The sequence below is a fragment of the Anoplophora glabripennis genome, unplaced genomic scaffold (genome assembly GCF_000390285.2).
Source record: "Anoplophora glabripennis isolate ALB-LARVAE unplaced genomic scaffold, Agla_2.0 scaffold104, whole genome shotgun sequence".
Lineage (NCBI taxonomy): Eukaryota > Metazoa > Arthropoda > Insecta > Coleoptera > Cerambycidae > Anoplophora > Anoplophora glabripennis.
The window spans coordinates 1130912-1152372 of NW_019416210.1; the positions used below are offsets into that span (position 1 = coordinate 1130912).

Consider the following 21461-nt stretch of genomic DNA (forward strand, 5'->3'; position numbering starts at 1 on the left):
TCCCCTAAATTTGTCTTAAGAATCTGTGACCAAATTTTGTTGCATGAATTTCGGAACACCCTGTATAACAATTGAGCCGTACCACAATTGGCTCAATCTGTTATTATCAGCTAAATTTGAGAGTCTGAAAAGTCCAATCGGTGCGACTTCGCACTAATGTGACTTTAGTTTGGGCAAAAGTGTGGCAGAAATTAAGTTAATTAAAATGCTTTCCGATTTTTTTTACCTCATTTTACCTGTCAAGTAGACTAAAACATTGTTTATTTATTTATTGTTAATAATTTCTCATTTTTTTCATTAATAGTTTAATTGTAACATGTATTTGTCAATAATTATGGATAATATTGATACCTATATATTCGAGATCATTTTATCAATAAGAGGTATTTTTTTCTTGAAAATATAGACATTAAACTTTAAGAACCTTTTTTACTTCGTCTCTAGCCATTATTTATAAAAAAAAAATACGAATTAAAAAAAAGTTATTTTTCGACAAATGTTTTCAATCGCATTCGCATTTTTTATTAACTAATAATTTTCTTTCAAAGCTAATTAGATCATTCGATTTCTCGGAAAATTTTACACCAGGTTTGATATAAATACGCTATTTTTGTTAAGAAATAAAGATGACATAAAGGTTCAAAGTTGCCAAAATCCCAATTCGCACTAGTGTGATCTTTAAGGTGGCCCACTCCAAGTGTGACCTTTGAGGGTTGAAATCAGTAAAAAATAGGTATTTTTCTTGATTGACATACTAATTCACATTACCTATTTCTTTTAATAAAAGCAATTAATGTACAGTGCAACTTAATAGAGTTTGATTAGAAAAAAAATGTTTTAATGAAAATTACATTTACACAATGTCAAAACTGCTTAAATTAAATTACATTTTTAAATGTGATTCATTACTGCTATAAAGTAAAGTACTTGGATTTCCGGAAATAAAATTTTCCTTGGAAAATACTTCATTACCCTCCACTTTTATATATTGCCAAAACCCCTAAAAACTAAAAACCAAGTTAAAAAGTTGCATTCAGAAGTTTTTCCTACACCGGACATGAAGACAAAATCAGTCATTAATGGATTAAGTAATGCTCCTCACACCCCGAAACCTCAAAATTTGCCACAACTTTCCTCTAGACAGATTGTTCGAAGACAAAAAGGATCTGTTACTATATTTGTTTTGGAAAAATTCTATTTGAAATCTTAAATGACATCATCGAAGAACTCTATCAACTGGTTCATAGAATCCAAAAATGTTTTACTGTTATTGGAGTTTTAGATGAATCACCCAGTGTCTTCATTCAAATTATATTTAGCGTAAATAAGTTACGCCCTAAACAAATTTATAATACTAATTAATTTAAGCTAACCTTTTATATTTTCGAAATCTTAAGAATTTATTAAATGGATTATTCTCTCAAGAGAAGATTTGACCGGCTAAAGGAGACGATGATAAATTTGGAGGCAATTTTGTAAGCTGAAAAGTGCAAACGGTAACAATGATAAGGTGCTATAAAATTGCAAACTTAGCCCTCATTCCAAGCACGCCTGAGCTTATTGCGGAAAGCCCTAAGCTCGCAATATATCCTGCCTTCGCCCTTTCTAATCTATTTTGTATCGTTTCATTTTATGTTCAGTTATTAAACATAACTTTTAAGAACGGTACTTTTCGGTTATTTAAAAGCAATGTTTAACTAGTGCGGTTATATATTGGTTCTTTAAAGTTGATTCTTAAATAGTACATGATTTTGTATTATGATACATTTGGAACATGAATTAAAGCTGTAGCTGTAATATCTTCAATATCACGAAATGGAAACTTCGGTGAATTTTCGTTTATATTTATTGAAGGGTATGTGTCAACGGTATGATAGTATTTCAAAAACAATCAAATCTAACTGTCTGAGATTGTTTATCGTATCGTAAAAATCAGAGTTACATGTACAGAAGGAGCTTTTTTTCCACCAACGACAAATTATACGCCGGTTCAGAAATTTTTTCCGGTAGATATGTCTATGCATGCAATTTGAAGTCAAACTAATTTTTTTCTGAATAACTTGACAAGATGCAATTGTGAAGAAAAATTGTTCAAGCCAAATTAGTAGTATTTTGATTGACCAATTTGATAGTGTCCTTGGATTGACCTTCACCACAATTTGCACGGTCAATCTAAGGTCAACTTAATATTAAATGAAATATGCTAGTTTTTGCCAGCAACCAATAAAGTGCTAAATTTTATATCGGAATCTAAGGTCAAAGATTTTTTCCAGGATATCATTGTAGGTCATTTGAAAGATAAAATTTGACTAGAGACACTTTCCTTTATCATTTGAACTTGTCGAGTTCAGCGAAAAATGTGATTTGATGATGTGATTTTTCACATTCAAATCACCTAAAAGGAGATACCCAAAAAGCTTTCTGACCTCAGACTGGGAAGTAAAATTTGAACCGTCGATAATAAAACAGGTGTTCCAATTCATAATTTCTTGTTGATCTTAGTTTGACCTTCAAAGGTTAGATCTTGGTTTCTTGATATCTTAGACAATTACACAGCCACAAAAAAAAGTTGTCTGTTCTTTTCATGCGTCATATGTTATCCGTAGTATTTTAACCTCCTGATCACGAATCCGGTGTCAGAATTGAGCTATAACATCAAAGGAATTTCCTAACCTCAAAAAACAGGTCAAAAATAACAAAAATTCACGAAAAAGTGCTAGGGAAAATATAATTTTTTTTTCTATATTCAAATTTTCATTTATATGGTTAAGATATCGCCGAATCTGAATCAGCGGTCAGAATTGATGGTTCTGTTTCTAACCTCAAAAAAAAAAAATGGGTCAATTAAGGTCAGATATCACGAATTTTCAAAAAATAATAGATTAGCGTCAAATTTGATATACGGGGATTTTTGGGGTCGGTGATCACAGATCCGAGGTCAATTTTGCAAAATTCAAGATGGCGGATACAAGATAGCCTACCAAACTATCAAAAAATCACAGATTTGCTCCAAATTTGGTAAAAGGGGGTTTTCGGAGTCGCTGATCACGAATTCGAGGTCAATTTTGCAAGTTTCAAGATGGCGGCCGACCAAATTTTCAAAGAATAACACATTCGCGCTAAATTTAGTATTAGGCGGAAAACCCGTGAATAGATCATTTACAGAAAAAAGAACAAGATATAGCCAAAAAAAATGTTAAAAGATGATTGGGTACTCAGGTTATAAAGAAATTCCTGTGATGTGATAGCTCAATTCTGACATCGGATTCGTGATCAGGAGGCAAAAATACCGTATGTCGCATGAAAAGTACAGAGAACTTTTTTTGTGTGGCTGTAATTATCGGAACTTTTTTTATGGAATCATGAAAAGTGAGAGTAGGTTCGGATCTCCTTTGGAGATTTACATATTATAAATTTTTTACTATTTTCTAATAAAGAAGAGTTTTATTTCTATAACCTCTATTGTACTACTTTGTTCCTTTTCTTTTGAGACAATCTCAATCAGTTCAGAAACTAAGTGCTACATCCCTAACTGATATTCGGTGTTTCTCATCATGACGATATGAAATACTATCAGTACCATTTCAAAGAATTAATCTTGTTTTCGTTCTAACTAAAACAGCTGACACTGTGACAGAAAAAGAAGAGTTAGATCTCAGCATCAGCTTTAATTTACGTTCCCGGTGACATGGACTATCCACAATGCGTGAAAGCATGAGCGCAATGTCGGCAAAAAATGCAAACGCTACTTACATAGACTTCCTCCCATTGGCTGACGTATCTGACGAGACGGGACAGTCGCAGGAGCCGCACCAGCGATAACAACTTCGCGAGCCGCAATATCCGCAGTGCGCGGCCCGCGTGGAGGAATTGGAAACTGTCGCCGTAATCCTGGAACAGAGTTTTAGAGAGTCTCGGTAATTGCAAAAAACTACAACGGCCAACAGATCTACAAGAGACAATTATTAGCATTCCCTTGGTTAGAGAGGATGTGGGGTTTCGGGTTGGAACTATTTACTGCTTTCTTAAAGGAGTAGTGTCATCTAGTGGTTTGTATTGTAACGTAAGCAACGATGTACCTTTGACTATATACAGCGTGTCCCACTAGTGAGGGAAAGTCCAATATCTATGTTAAAATGAGGAATATATGAATTTTTCTTTTTACTGTGGTGCCACATTTCTCGGAATGTACAAATTAAAAATATATTCAACTATATAGGATGTTCCACTTTTCCTGGCCAGACACCAACTTTGGTTTTTTAAATGGAAACACACATTTTTTATATTTTTTTCGGATTCTACATCAAAAATAAAGGGTACTTTGTGTAGAATAGTTCTATTCAAATATTCACAGTTTTTGAGATATCTCGCTTGAAAGGTTTTTCTAGTCGATATTGGCTGCTTACATTTTCTGATACTGACAGGTTATACTAATAGCTACTAAGCCCATTTTTTTATCAGATGTTTAGTAAGGATGACTCTTCCGAATCATGCTCCAAAAACTGGCCTGCGTTATACAGGGTGACCAAAATATCATGTCAAAATTGCCAATTGAAAAATTGAAAAATCTCGAATTTTTTAAATGCAACACCCTGTATATTTTCATACCATGAGATGCAGAATTAAATTCTCTACAACTTTGCTATACCTGCTCCTATACCAAAATTCATTAGTTTTTCATGAAATCTCATTTCTATGAAAAAATGCGAAGTTTACAAATAGCTTATATGTAAAATAACGTAGTAGGCTCCTGTCAAAGGATAATCTGGAAAATTTTCGATTCACATAAGGTTTAATAGAAAAGCGACAGTAATAATTGTGAAATGAATTACTCTAAAGAAGAATTAGTAAATAAATAATAGAATAATTAGTAAAACTCATGGTAACTGTTTATTGGCAAGTCGTATTTACCAAGCTAATAATCCAGATTTACAAAGATATCCTCGTACAAAGTGTTTTGTAAAACTGAAGGAGAGGTTTGAAAGAACAACAAATGCAAATTATGAGAAGACAACAAGAACACACGCATGCAGTATCCAAAACAGTAAATTAACATCGTGCATTTCTAACAAAAGTAATAAAGACCTAGTTAAATTAGTAATTAATAGGTAACCGCTCAAAATGTCTGCCATTTTTCTCTAGACATTGAGCAATTCTACGACGAAAATTGCTTGACACATTTCGCAGCATTTCCGGAGTTAGGGTCAAAAAAGCATTTCTTATCTTTGCCCGTAAATCTTCTACAGCTATCGGAGGAGTTTTATACACCCTGTCTTTTATATAGCCCCATAAAAAAAAAAATCAAGACGACAGGTCTGGGGATCGGGGAAGCCATGGAATTGGACCGCCTCTACCTATCCACTTATCTGGATACAAACCATTTAAGTATTCTCTAACCTGAAACAGTTTTTCTATGAATTTACATAATTTACATAATGAGAAAACTTGCCGCCAGTGTGGAATGTGCAGGGGCACCATAATGTTGGAACCACTGACTGTTTAAGTCGTCCGGAGGAATATGTTCCTGCAATTGGAGCAAGTCGTTTTGTAAAAATTGCAAATACCCATTACCAGTTAAGTTTCCTTCAAGAAAATGTGGTCCAATGACATATTCTCCGCATATTCCCGCCCAAAACGTTGACTTTAAAGCGGTGTTGATGATCGTCTTGTCTTATTAATCTGGGATTATGATCGGCGTAATGGTGATAATTATGTCGATTCTCTCGACCAGTATTGGCAAAGGATGACTCGTCAGTAAATAACATATTTGAAAAAAAAATTTCATCTTGTAGCCACTCACAAAATTGTACTTGCTTCTGAAAATCTTGCTGTGTTAAGAATGGGTGATACTCAGAATGATAGGGGTGGAAGTTGTTTTTTTTAACGTTCTATTAACCACACTTTTGGAAATACTAATTTCATCACTAATTTCTCTGACACTTGTAGATGGATTTTGGACTGCACATCCCAAAATGTCAATTTAATTATCCTGATTATTGCATGCGTGTGTTCTTGTTGTCTTCTCATAATTTGCATTTGCCGTTATTTCAAACTTCTCCTTCAGTTTTACAAAACACTTTGTACGAGGATATCTTTGTAAATCTGGATTATTAGTGTGGTAAATACTTGTCAATAAACAGTTACCATGATTTTACTAATTGTTCTATTATTTATTTACTAATTCTTCTTTAGAGTAATTCATTTCACAATTATTACTGTCGCTTTTCTATTAAACCTTATGTGAATCGAAAATTTTCCAGATTATCCTTTGACAGGAGCCTACTACATTATTTTACATATAAGCTATTTGTAAACTTCGCATTTTTTCATAGAAATGAGATTTCATGAAAAACTAATGAATTTTGGTATAGGAGCAGGTATAGCAAAGTTGTAGAGAATTTAATTCTGCATCTCATGGTACGAAAATATAGAGGGTGTTGCATTTAAAAAATTCGAGATTTTTCAATTTTTCAATTGGCAATTTTGACATGATATTTTGGTCACCCTGTATAACGCAGGCCAGTTTTTGGAGGATGATTCGGAAGAGTCATCCTTACTAAACATCTGATAAAAAAATGGTCTTGGTAGCTATTAGTATAACCTGTCAGTATCAGAAAATGTAAGCAGACAATATCGACTAGAAAAACCTTTCAAGCGAGATATCTCAAAAACTGTGAATATTTGAATAAAACTATTCTACACAAAGTACCCTTTATTTTTGATGTAGAATCCGAAAAAAATATAAAAAAATGTGTGTTTCTATTTAAAAAACCAAAGTTGGTGTCTGGCCAGGAAAAGTGGAACACCCTGTATAATTGAATATATTTTTAATTTGTACATTCCGAGAAATGTGACAACACAGTAAAAAGAAAAATCCATATATTCCTCATTTTAACATAGATATTGGACTTTCCCGCACTAGTGGGACACGCTGTATAGTCAAGGGATGTACCTTGTAAAGTGTCATTTTATAGAGCGAGATTGCTAGCCGAGACGAATCCAAGGTGAGCAATCGAATAAATCCGATAAGGACGCGATACAAAAGCTAATCTGTTTACGTATAAATTATCCAGAAAGTAAAAATCTGAATCTATACAAGACAGGAGTGTGTGTTTGACACTTTAAAACAAACTAAAACTCATGTTTAAAACAATTAATTCAATTGAAAATGAAATAGTTTAATGAACAATGTGAAGATTTATTAATTTTATTATTATTTTTTTTTGAAGTAGTGAAAACAAAAAAATGATCCGTTTGAAGTTGTAAAGGTTTAATTACATTACAGCTTCCAAGAGCAATTTTTTTTGTTTTTCTATGATTTCTAAACTGTGGCCACACATGTCGACTTTTTCTCCAATTGTTCTAAAGCGCAGCAATAATACACAAACTTATAGTTCTAATTTCTATTATGATCATAGAGACTAATTATGGTACAGTTAATACCATACTTCAAAATCTTCCGTTTTACAATAGAGCCAAGCACTATTCTCAAAACTGAAACATTTTTTGTTATTTTGTACTGATTGGAAGTTGTGACAGTGACATGACACATGGCAATTAAATTTTGATATTTGAATGAACAAAGACGTTAAAATATGGAAAGAGAGAGACAATAATAGCAGCTGAAAAATTAAACTTGGTTCCACTCCTCGCAGGAATAACCGTGAAAAAATTAATTTCTGATTTGACCTATCAGGCTTTTGAAAAAAGTAATGGCAGAAAATAAGCTATTGTATGCGTAAAATGCTTAAAAATTAACTTATTTTTGCTTCAAACTTTAGGGTAGTTCTTCAATTTCTATCAGTTACAATTAATTGTCCGTGTCATTCTTATAGATATATGCGTTACCCAGGATGTTTTGGTATATTTCACTTGAAGTTATAAAGTCTTTGTATTATTGTATTTGTTTATGAAGCCTTTTCTAGTAAAAAATGATTAATTGAAGAAGCAGAATTTAGCATTGTAATTGTAATAGGTGGCTTTGAAAACAAAACTGGACCATACGTCAGTTTATCTGACGGTTGCCATTAAGGAAATTTTGCAAGGAAGAACTGCCCAGGTGATCATTGTATTAATTAGTCAAATCAATAAAGCAAAATTAACGTATCAAGTAACTAATTCTTCCATTATGCCATAGTGGTTGAAGAAGAATGAAAACAGAAGGGTCCTAAATTCAACCACGAATGCCATCTTGATGAAACAAAAACAACTCTACCGAAATGGTCAAAAATAAATTGAAAAGAGATGTAGAAAACATCGAATAGATCGTCTCATATTCCGTCTGGAGCACCAAATGTGTGTGTGTATTTTCATAAATCAGTATAAAATAGGATCATCATCAATATGTTTTCCTTATGTAAGGTATTTGAGTGAAACAATGGTGGAACATATCCGCTTTAGTAGCCTTTTGTTATGGTTTGGGGTTTCAAACAGTTTTCGAGGTGTCCGGCCCTGATTACTGAATATGTAGTATCTGCTTTTTGTTATGTTTCTTTAAGTAATAATTTTTAAATCAAATAAAAATGGTTCAATAAACAAAATAAAATCATATGTTTGACAGAGAAAAAAACTTGCAAGCTCGTGATCAGTAGAGCTCGTGACCTAAAGTGTAATACAATAAATAAACGGTTTTCTTTCTCGCCCTGTGTAAGGAAAAGAACTTAATAATGGCACAGACCTTTGTATCTAATGAAAATCAAAGAATTTGTTTGAGTTGTGCGGTTGTTTATATCAGTCCGTTACAATAACTCCAAACGGATTCATTTTTGTGATAAAGGTGTATTAAAATACTTAGTCGAATTTGCGTACTCTCACAAAGTAACAGAATAAAAAAGAAATATATAAATATGTGCCCGAAAACGCTTCATTTTCTAAATGCAAGGTGTTAAAATTTGAAATAAACATTAATCTTGTTACCCAATTAATTCCAGTTATACTTGATACATTACTAAAGAAAATAGAAAAATTTTTTACATTTAAAAATACATAAAATTCAAATTTTAAGTGTTTGTTCTCATCGTATCATGGTTATGGACAAGGACAGGAGAATCATACAAATGTCCTTAAAGTTGAGGATAAAATTTGTTGTAATTTCAATCTACTTAAAATATTACCTTACTTATACTGTAAAATACCAAAAAAAATCATTTATGAAATGGAAACACTAGCAATTTTGTGCACATTAAGCTTTATACTTTATAATTTTAAAAACATCCTTTTCATTCAATTAACTAGTCTATAAAATGAATGTGTATTCAAAGCGTCTTTCGTTTTTCCTCAATACTATATTTTAAGAAAGCGGTATGGATACTAAACAATAATACATATCAAAATATCGACATGCAGATGCAGAAGATTAAATTTATCTCTACAAACATAACCATATGAAGGGATATAGATCTATGGTTTCATATTTATCCTGCATGTGGTGGATTAGCTTTTTAATTAATCAAATGTTTCGTATGATGTAGGTCATCATACGAAACAACGAATAATTTTATATGTACAATACGGGACTACTAGTAATTCACATGCATCAATCTATTTGGGATATACAGGATATATTAGTAGGAAATTTTAAATTTTGATGACACAATTTTATGAGAAAAAAAAATCAGTGAGGTATGACATAAAACACTTCTATAAAATATTTAGGTTTACTTCTATTTATCATACAGTGTACCATCTTGGTAACACTTATGAACACATGTTGCTTTTAGTCTACTAGACATATCCACAAAATAAGAGTACCTACTCAATTTTTAAAAATAGAAACGGCATCGATCACTATTTTTCGAGGTAGTTGCATTCAACCTGAATGCACTTTGTGAGCCGAGGGATGAGCTTTCTAATTCCTTCGTCAAAAAAATCTCTCGTCGTCCCTTGAGTCTATTATTTGTAGAAAAACTTTTTCCACCTATAAACACCTTCAAAGAAGAGAAAAGATGAAAATCAGAAGGTGCCAGGTCAGGACTGTGAGCGGTGTGGTTGATGTTCCAACCGAATGAATCCAAGAGTTGCTTTGTGGAATTGACTGTGTGAGGACGTGCATTGCCATGCAACAAGTACACTCCCTTCGTTAACATACCCCTTCTATTATTCTTTATCGCCTTTCGTAGTGTTTTCAGGGTTTCACAGTACCGCAAAGCATTAATTGTTTCTCCCTGGATCAAAAAGTCAATGAGAAAATCCCTTTACGGTCCCACAACATAGTGACCATTTTCGGATCGAAACAACGATTTTGGGATGTCGGCACTGCATTGATTGTCATTTCATCTTAGGGGTGTAGTAGTCCATCCACGTTTGGTCGCCAATCACAATACAGTCATGGAATGTTCACTTTCAAGTCGAAGCGCTCGAGAAATCACCGCGAAGAGGCGATTCTATTGGCTTTATGTTGATCCGTGAACTATTTTGGTACCCACCTTGCACCCGATTTTCTATAAGCAAGTGTTCCAGTTTCAGTAACGATTTCATGCAGAGATCTGGAGATTTATGGAAACACCGCGTTCATCTCAGTAACGACTGAGAGACACCCACTCTTTTGTTCATCATGAACATTAGTTCTGCCAGGTTTATATTCACGACGCCATATACATTAATAAGATTCATCACACCATCCCCATAAACAATTTTGATTTCGTAAAAAATTTAGAACGACGTCTTTCCCTTTGTAAGAAGAAACAGGATTATGCTCCTCACCTTGCAAATAACGGGTTTCGGAATAGCGGCACTCATTTCAACAAGTGTCACGACAACAACAGTTCTGAACTGACTGAAACAAGTTAACACGCTTTCTGCTCTCAACACGTTGACCTTGAACGCAGTGTTTGTCGAAAACTAAAACCACGGAGCATCGGAGTCTCAGTACTACTATAATTTTGTGGATATGCCTCGTATTTTCAAATATGCCATTATATCACAACAACTTGGAAAATTTAAAATAGAAGTTGTTAACCTAATTTGAAAAAAGTATCTCTTTATTGAATTGAAAATGAATAACTTTGGAATTACTTGCAATATTTTTAATAAATCAGATTTCGCTTCGGAAACTACTCTGGATGATTTGAATAGTACCTACATTACACAATACTGAACAATTTACGTTTAAGATAATCAAAATAGTACTAAATAGGTTCATTATTTAAAATTATGGAATAACAATAATTAAATGAGAACTGATAGTTCTCTAACTAAATTGGTAGTAGCTGAGTGACCAGTTCTATCGCATTTTCTAATTTCAATTAATTAGTCTGCTTTCAGAAAATGCTGACCATTTTACTATACAAGATAGGTTAGACAAGATATTTCAAATATAAAATCTGAGTATATAAAAACATACTGTATAAGAGTTCATCTTTAATATTTTGTTGATATATAAATAATTATAATTTATTTTATAGTTTTTCCTGTAATAATAATTAATTATGTACATTATTTTTACATATAATATTCTTTCCTTTATTGAAATTTCTATACAGGATGCCTCAGCAAGATTGAGATATCGCTCAACATAGACTCCCATCGCTTACTATAAATATAAATACCGTGCTGCTATTATAAAAAACAACTGTAAATTATCATTATTTAAAATCATTCTTAATTTTTCTGAAGAATCTTTAACATACGGTAGAATATTTGTATTCTTCAATGAAAGATAAACTTGAAAAATCATATCTGTTCCATGTTTATGGAATTCAATGTTATTAATAGTTCAGAAATCTATATCGGACAAGAAAAACAAAATACGGAGCCTTCATAAATGTTTACCAGCCACGTGACTGCCGAGCTTAGGCAACGAACATTGCATGGCTGGTACTGTCAACTAAAAATCTCAAATCTTAGCGTCAACGTCACCAAGATTTATGATGAACAATCACAAACCGTTACGTCTGCACTCGAAATAATACGATAGCTGATTGGTTGAATAGAAAATTATTGCTTTTATAATTTTTAATTTTCATTGCAAACATGAAGGAATTAAAATTACTGTTTCAAACAAAATTACTGGTCACCTAAATCGTCCTGTAATCCTAAACATATAAACAAAACAGAACAAACAGATTGCCATCTCGTCATTTTAGACAAGACATATTTTTAATTATAATTAATTATGAATTAGTTAATAACTTTGTACATAATCATACAATAATACCATAGACAAAAAAATCATCAGATACAGATAATTTAAGTACAATCTACAACGGCACTGTTAATAAATTTATTAAATGGTAATCAAATGACAACAACGAGTGCATTATCCTTTTCCTGTTGAATTTTTTAGTTTTTATTAATTGCCTTATCACAAACTGACAACTTCATACATACATTATGCAGTTTAAGGACAATTGACATTGCAGTGGTTTCATCTCACTTACAATTAGTAAGATTGCTATTATTCTCCCTTTTTGAATATATTTTAATTCTTATTTTCTTCCTTTCTTTTATTATGTAGCGTTAATGAACAATTTAATTAACAATTTTAATGTGTGTGCTTGTTTCTAAAAGTATTGGAACATGTTTTTTTTAAATACTTTAATGTTTTTAAATTATGTTTGTCGATATTCGTATCTCTTTATTATAATTTATAGTCTATTAGTCAGATAATCAACACCCTGATTTTCTTGCCCCAATCCGACTTTATTAATTCCTATCAAATTGTCTCATTTCAATCTTAGGACTCTACAGTTGAACGATGTCTAATCTTTCTAGGACACCTTGTATAGTATATTAATCTGCAAAAAAAGAATAATCAAACAATTTTGAGAGTATTGTGAAACAGATTCTTATATTGTTTTTAATTTTATTTTAACTTAAAATAGACAGATACCTGTCCTCTATAACTTATATCTACTGCTTTTAGTTAAAACAGATTTATGTTGGTTTATCTATTTCGTGGTTAAAGGTCTAGTTTGCCACAATTTCCTGTGCGGTGGGCCTCTATATTTTTCAGAAATGAAACTTTCACAAAGTATATGAAGTTCACCATGCATGCAGGAATTTCTAGTTACAAAGGAATTCCCGATAATGTTTGCTCTATTTTCCTGAACCAGCTTTCCAGGAAGGTACCTACAGACTACAGAATTAGACGACGTTGAAGCGTTTCTGGAAAATCTCCGGAGAATAATATAATATGTATTTTGTTGCCCTAAAGACCCTTATACCAACCGGCACATAAATCACCAGCGATTGAATGCCGGATTTTTTCTGAATTTTGATGAATGTAGAGTTCAAGAATAGGCATTCAGACCGACATAGTCTTAAGTTTAAATTATAAAACGAATTACAAAGTAATTTCCAAGAGGGGAGCTCTCTCAGTGAAAAGGTCTGTTTGCTCAAATTTTTTAGAGGCTCGTAATTATGGAAAGGTTGAATTTATTCATCTGCCTATTTTTCATAAGCTAAAATTTTTTGTAATTATTCTGCTTTGCACTATTAAACAATTCTCCTGACATCGTTATGGCTTTGTAGTTTTAACTGTAATTCTATGAAAAAAGAATTAGTTTTAATTGCAAATGGTTCAACCAAAACCATAAAAATTATTTTTAACATTACCTATGTATTTGACATTTGACACTTCCAACGTTTAGGGTTAATTTCTGGTCAAATTTTTTATATATTATTTCAAGTTTTAAGTCTGTAATACGCTTATTTTGGTTCCGTTAAAAATGGTTTTAGAACAGAACAGAATAGCTATCCAACTATATGTCAATACGACTTCGTTCAGATGTTCTTATGGATGGAATGTTAAGAAAATTTAATCATCCTAGAGTTGTTCTCTATCGGAATCAAAACAAACCTTATATTTTCCATAGTTCTTCAGTAACTAATCATCAAAAAATATGTTCCGCTTCCGATTTTTGAGATATAACAGAACAGAGTCCTTAGAAATCTTCTTTTTTTGTTTTGATAAGAGACAAATAGTCTTAAAAGTTTGGTAGTTTTAAGGCTTTCACATCCCATTCTATTACATACACTACCATAGTTTTTGGGATTGTCTCAGCCTACTCAGACCACATGGAATCTTCTGATATCCAGGAAAAGTCTTCCTGAACTAATTTAGTGTTTCTTTTTTTTAGATACTTTTGTCACATCGCTAATTAAAACATAATAATAAAGTTAACGGGAATCTCAGCTACTCAATTTCGTACAATTTTTAATATTAAATTGCTTTTTAAATGCCCAAGTAACAAGAGTATTCTCTGTGACTTTTAAACAATGAACAATATAGATTTTGTACTAATTTCTGTATTCTACGAAAAAAAAAATGACAATTTGTCATTTTATAGGAACTTCCCAAAATAAATCTATAGAAAAATGCAATACATTTCTATTGATGTTAACATTTTGATAAAAATATAATAAACAAAAACATTTGCATGTGCTTTACTAAGAATGATAGACATAAATATTTTTCCAAGATTAATAATTACTCTTGAACTTGCTTCGGAAACAGATAAAGCATCTTAATGTCCATTTTAATTAATTATTTATTGTTTTAGTTCATCATTACTTAATATGTTGCGCTATCTGAAAAAGGTTACATAAAGAACAGGTTATTCCAGGGTATTTTAAAGATAATGTGACACGTGCATAATCATGCGGTACATCCCACTGATAATATTAAACTCCACTTACTTGATTAAATATTAAAAATATATAGTCTAGAGGAATGGACGAAATTAGATCGAGGAAGAACCACGTCCTCAGGTAGTGCTTGGCTATCAGTTTTGGATCTAGGATAACTTGTTCGGCATTATCTTGCTGCATTATACCTGAAATGTAATAAACAATTAAATATTTGTTAAATAGAAAATCTATGAAATAAAAGTTTCCGAGGAAGGGTTAGTTCAGATTATACACCGTGTCCACCTAGTGCGCGTAAGTCCAATATCTAGGTTAATAAAAGATATAACTTAATTTTTTTTTCTACAGAGTTGCCTACTTTCCCGAGCTGCACAAAATGAAAATATATTTGCATATACAGGGTGTTATAGCATTATCGAATTCTACGTGAAAAATTAACGGGACTTTGTGTTATGATCCCTATTAAAATATTGATAGTTTTCGAGATAATCGACTTTTCATTTTTTTTTCTTATGTTTCGTCACTTCTAGTAGTTGACATAATTATGATTGTATGACAGCTAGAAATTTTTTTTTTTCAGGAACTGTAGAGTGAAGATGGCTCTTTCAAAAAACGTATCAAAAGTTGACCTGCGATATACAGGGGGCAAAAAAAATCGTGCCAAACCTGATAATTTAAAATTTGAAAAATCTCGACTTTTTCAAATAGAACACCCTGTGTTTTATGATTTCATTAGATGCCTTTCTGTAGACCCTACAATTTTTTAATAGCTTTCCCTATACCTAAGTTGCGTAGTTTTTGAAAAAAAAAACATTTTTATGTAAAATACCGGATTTGCGCCCGTTCCTTTGTCGGGAAAAATATTGTAAGGGTATTTATTTTTATTAAATTTATTAGTTGTCTAGCTACACTATTTAAAATAAAAATTAATAACTGAAAAATTTAGATATTTGAGTTTAATAAATAAGTCTTTATGGAAAGTTACCATTTATTTGTAAATAAAATCAAAAAACCATAAAATCGCTACAAGTGATTAAGAATTAGCAAAATATGGGAAATGTTTGCTAGCAGCACGTATTTACAAAGCAAATAATCCAAATTTACAGAGATTCCCACTGTTTTGAAAATGTGAAGGAAAGGTTTGAATGAACAGCAAATGCGAATTATGAGAAAACTACCAGGAGACATGAAAGTAACAACGATAATATTTAGTTTAAAGTTGTGGCGTCTGCTGTTGAAAATCCAAATATTAGTGCCAGGAAATTAGTAGTAACCTTGGAGTTTTCAAAAGCTTGACAATATCGAAGAAGAAGTTTCATCCGTATCATATTGAAAATCAAGCACTGTTACCGTAGTTAGGAAAGTTATTAGTGAAATTGGAGATTAAAAAATTTGGATGAATAGAATTTTGAAAAAAGAATACTTATAGTCGCAAACTGCCCACCGTTGTTTTCCACACAAAGCATTAATCTACGATGAAAATGAATGTGGACATTTCTTAACATTTGAGGCGTTATAGTTAGAAACTCGTTTTGAATCTTTTCTTTTAAGTCTAGAATATCCGTTGGTGGTACTTCGTATACTCGCTCCTTGATATAACTCCACAAGAAAAAGTCCAAACTATTTATGTCAGGTAAACGTGCGGGCCAAGGAACTGGATTACCACGACCTAACCACTGGTTTAGATATACGTGATTTAGGTGTTCTCTAACCTGAAAGATAAATAGGTAATAGGAAAAGTATAATAACAAAAAAATAATCACATTACAGCCAAAGGAACGGGCGCAAATCCGGTATTTTACATAAAAATTGGTGTTTTGCAAAAACTACGCAACTTAAGTATAGGGAAAGCTATTAAAAAATTGTAGGGTCTACAGAAAGGCATCTAATGAAATCATAAACCACCGGTTGTTCTATTTGAAAAAGTCGAAATTTTTCAAATTTTAAATTATCAGGTTTGGCACGATTTTTTTCCCCCTGTATATCGCACGTCAACTTTTGATAGGTTTTTTGAAAGAGCCATCTTCACTCTATAGTTCCTGAAAAAAAAATTCTAGCTGTCATACAATCATAATTATGTCAACTACTAGAAGTGACGAAACAAGAAAAAAAATGAAACGTTGACTATCTCGAAAACTATCAATATTTTAATAGGGATCATAACACAAAGTTCCGTTAATTTTTCACGTAGAATTCGATAATGCCATAAAAAATATAGGTTTCCATTTAAAAAAAATTAAGTTGGTACCTGCCCAGGAAAAACACCCTGTATATGCAAATATATTTTCATTTTGTGCTGCTCGGGAATGTAGGCAACTCTTTAGAAAAAAAAATAAATTATATATTTTATTAACCTAGATATTGGACTTACGCGCACTAGGTGGACACGGTGTATGTGGATCTTTTAAGCCAGCGTTCTCAAACTTTTGTTAAACGCGCATTTGTTATATAGAGAAACCCATAAGAGTAAATAAATGGAGAAACTCATATGGAGAAACCTACATATTTCAAACCTAAACATTTTGATGCAAATTAAGAGACAGAACCCCAAAAACTGTACATTGGAACAAATCGTTAGACTGTTTCTATAATCAGGGCCTATTGCAATATTTTTTGAGGACTAAAGTTGAAGAAATTAACGATTTTTTTTTGTCATTAAAATCTGAATATACCCCTCAGAAATCGATGTGCAAAAAATTTCTTAAAAAAAATATATAATTGTGGTCTTTACATATAAGTTTATTAATACAAACAAAGTAAGCCACGAAATAAACATGACAACAGAAAACATAATTGATTCTAATAATATTACTAGCAATGCGAACAAATTACACCAAGTGACACTAGAGAACGATATGGAATGTTGATGTTTATTTAATGGTTTGCTTTATCTGTAATAATAATTGCATAACAATTTATTTCTAAATTTTTCTGCAAAAATTTTAAAATTTTGTATTTTTTTATGAAACTTGGTACACACTCATTTAAGGAGATGATGAGTACAGAGGTATCTAGATGTTATACAAGAAAAATCGCTAATAGAATTTATTGAATTTTGCTGCTCAAAAAAATCTGATGTTTTATCCAAAAGTGCAGTTTTTGGTATTCATCTTTAAAAAAAGAACGATGAAAACCGATTAATAAATATATACATATATATTTATTAGTATGTTACGATTTTAATGTGTCACTTTGTACAGGCTGGTCCATTTTCGGTGGGATTTCAGGGTATCTCAGAAACTACTAAAGATATGATAAATCTGACACCACGTTCTCGAGCTCAATTTTCATGGCAAACTCGACTGTCAAATCAGAAATTTGCTATTTTCATTTATTTCTGAGTTACAGGGCGTTTCTCGTTATTGTGACACTTTTGATCATGTCTGTATCTCAGCTTTTAAATAAGGTAGCAGTGAAAACTGCTCAAAACTAATTCTTTGGCGTATAATTGAATGCCGGTATTAGATTTTTAGTGGCTCTTAAGATTCCGGAGTTATGACCCAAAGTTATATTTTTTTTAAATGGAAATCGTAGCTCGTCATGACTTAAAAAAATTGAGATTTTTTTTACTTTTCAGCAATATATGTGGAAACTACTATGTTATTGTACATAATATTTAGCATCTATAGTGATAAATTCAGCTTGCCGAAATAAAAAGTCGCGTCCAACTCTATATTTCCTGGCCTATGTTGTGGTCTTCGTCCAGGGAGAGGAACAATACTGACGGTATCTAGAACATACCGGGACATCACAACAAATGACCTAATGTAATGTCTCATAAACATCTATCTGGATACCCGTTTTCAGAAGTACGTTATGTTGCTAACGAGTTGCATGCTGTTTCCCCATAAATTCGTGAAATTCAATTATCCAAAAAATTTTCTCCCATAACATTAATATAAACAACCAAAAGACATGATAAATAACAACTGTTTTCTAATGAACTGGCAAATTGAAACTGATTTAACATCTCAACTATGGCTAATCGATAATTTGCCGAGAGAGCGCAATCCGGGAAACAATAAAAAACAGAATGACTATGAGTCACAATTGAATATCATTCATAATGCTAATGCCAGACAGGACAGTGTTACCGAATCGTTAGACTTGATTTACACATAATTTGAAAACATTACAAATGATAAATATCTTATTATCATATTTTTGCATAGAATTAGGTCATGTTATAAATTTATTATTAAAGGAAACATTTTTAGCCACTACTGTACCTAATTGTTTTTATCTTGTAACCTTATTTGATATTGAAGTTTCATATAAACTGTATTTTTTTTTAAGGAATAGAGTGAATTGTTGTATACTAGTTTGTTTATTTTGATTGTTATTTCACGTATTAAACATAAGACACTGATACTCCGTGTACACTGTGTTTTGAGTTTTTGTTATATTAACTTCAGTATTTTTGTTGTTAACAAATATAGTAACTAGACTAGAAGTTACGAGAAATGTTGTAGGTACAGGGTGATTCACTATATTTTGACCCCCCCCCCATTAATTTTTCTGTTTTAAGAGTTATAAAAAGATATGAAATACAAAAGTTGCACGATTTTTATGAAGTTTTCGAAAATGATAGTAGAAAAACAATTGAAGTCCAAACAAAATGGCCGCGGATATTAGCTTTGTTAATTTAAATGGAACACCCTGTATATTTTTATATATTTGGATAGAACGTTCCCTGTCGAGCATAGTCATATAGGGTTTGTTGTGCCCGTCTCTAACAATAAGCGAGATAATATCAAAAAACGAAAAGAAGGTTTTTTTACTAAGAAAATAACTCTTAAAACAAAAAAGTTAAAGGGGGGGTCAAAATATAGGGAATCACCCTATATATAAACATTTCAACATGATATTTTTAATATAACTGCAGCAGTCGAATTTGTGTTGAAATTAAATTTCTAAAGCAATAATACATATAGGCATTCTACATACTTATTTCTACTGTTATAGATTTTTTTATATAAATCTGTATATTGTACATTTTTCCACGAATGTATTTTTTTTAATTTTATCTTTATATGAACGTCGTTCATGAACTACTTTACATCACTCAAACACGACAAAGTCATTTAAAGAAAATTATAATAACGATTAACATAAAAGTTTCTCGTGTTTGATAACAGCGTGTAATTATAGAATAATTTTTACAAAAAAAAATGAGAGTTCATTTAAATTAATTAATTAGAGTCAAATCAACTAATTACGAAATTTAGACAGACAATTTGTAAACTATGATGAGTAAGTTCGGTGTAATTTACGAGATCTTTCCAAGAAAAATATTAGACATTTGTACTATTACAACACAAAGTCAGACAAGTTCAATCTCTCATATTTCGAATTAACATGATAAAAGTAAACCAAATAAATTCTGCAAAGTCTATCATTGGATATACTTATGACAAATTAATGATAGTTTAATTTTAATTAGGTGATTAAAAGGGGGTTGTGTTGGACTTACCTGTTCTAAAATTTACAACAATATCGATTAAAAATATGGTATCGGACAGACAGTTGAAGGCGATCCAGCGGGTGCTCAGGTCATCGTTAAAAAAGCTTATTGCCACTGGTAAAATGATAAGATTCGCTACGAGCAACAGAAGCATGCACAGATCCCAATAAAATCTGTAACAAAAGAAATATTTCAGTGAAAGTAAATTCATGTCATTTTTTTATTTATATGGATTAAAAGTATCTACAATGTTTTAGTCTCTAATTTCCGAAGGTAAGGTGAATCTCACTGAGATTGAATTTACTGTTAATCCTTCTAATAAAACAAAGGAATATTTACTAATGCATTTCAAATGTTTGCCAAGGTAATTTGATAATAGTTATGCCAGCTCCAAACATCTGTTAAACATAAATGTATCAAATATTTGCAGATTATTTGCCCAAAAAGAGCGAAAATTGTATAGCGTCTTCAAATATAAATACAAATATCTTTGATGAATATTTGGCAAGTGAAGACTTGCATTCGAATGGATCGATATGCGGCATCCACACGTTACGGCATTTATTTTACATTTTACAAATGTTTGCAATTTGACGCATCATGAGATCTATATTTGATTTTCATTGATACACACTAAAAAGTGTTCTACACGAATAAGACCATACCTATATGTATTTGGTCCCCAGAAACTCAATCTGTCATGAGCAATACTCCATTAAAGTTTAGTTCTTTTTAAATTATTAAAAACCGTTCCTGAAAATAGTCAAAACCCGGCATTTAGTAGTTTTCTCTTTGGTGCAATCCTAGAAACAAATGGAAACATAATCATTGCATATCGAGTATTCAAAGACTCATTCAACTTTAACAATACTTTAGCTTCCAGTGAACACCAGAAAACTACCTGTAAAACCTAAATATCAGATAAGTAAATCTAAGAACCACATATTTATAGCAAAGGAGTCTACTTGGGCGCATGGTATAAACCGAAATGTGTGAAGGCAGCTACGAATAAGTCCAGAACTTATAAAACTATTTTATGGCGCACTGCAGCCTTTCAATACAGTGTCTTTTCCCTTTGCATTCCTTTTTTTTTGTTTTCGCATTATTTATGTAGAGGATTTCTTGTTATCCCTTTTCCTTTCACACGTATATCTCTTTTTGCATACAATACAGCAATTGCGAAAAAGAATGACTAAAAACCATTGTAATGATTTTCTATAGCCTTTAAAAGTAATTTTATAACCGAATCGATTTTCTTGGCTCATTAAAAGATTTTAAATATATCATTATTGCAAATAAACTATTTTGCAGGACCCCATCGAAAGAGAAACCACTAAATGGTTGCAGCAGATTTTGAAGCATCGAACTTCTGGTGTCCATACAGAACCGATTTGTTTTTGTATAACCAAGT

The 21461-nt window shown here is 31.7% G+C and overlaps 1 protein-coding gene across 4 annotated transcripts in view; it reads right to left on the reverse strand.

Moving 5' to 3' along the window:
* The window catches only part of LOC108904848 (potassium/sodium hyperpolarization-activated cyclic nucleotide-gated channel 2), a 63707-nt gene extending 43485 nt beyond the window's left edge, over positions 1-20222 (reverse strand). For 2 of the 4 annotated variants that reach the window (XM_018707546.1, XM_018707547.1), the window contains exons 1-3: positions 20060-20204; positions 14638-14774; positions 3754-3897 (exon numbers count right to left, since the gene is read on the reverse strand). In XM_018707546.1, the coding sequence (XP_018563062.1) occupies positions 3754-3897; positions 14638-14774; positions 20060-20204 (426 nt within the window). Of the gene's footprint in view, positions 1-3753; positions 3898-14637; positions 14775-20059 lie in introns of all 4 variants that reach the window. The other 2 variants (XM_018707549.1, XM_018707548.1) reach the window with 1 other exon arrangement.
* Positions 20223-21461: the final 1239 nt, after the last annotated feature.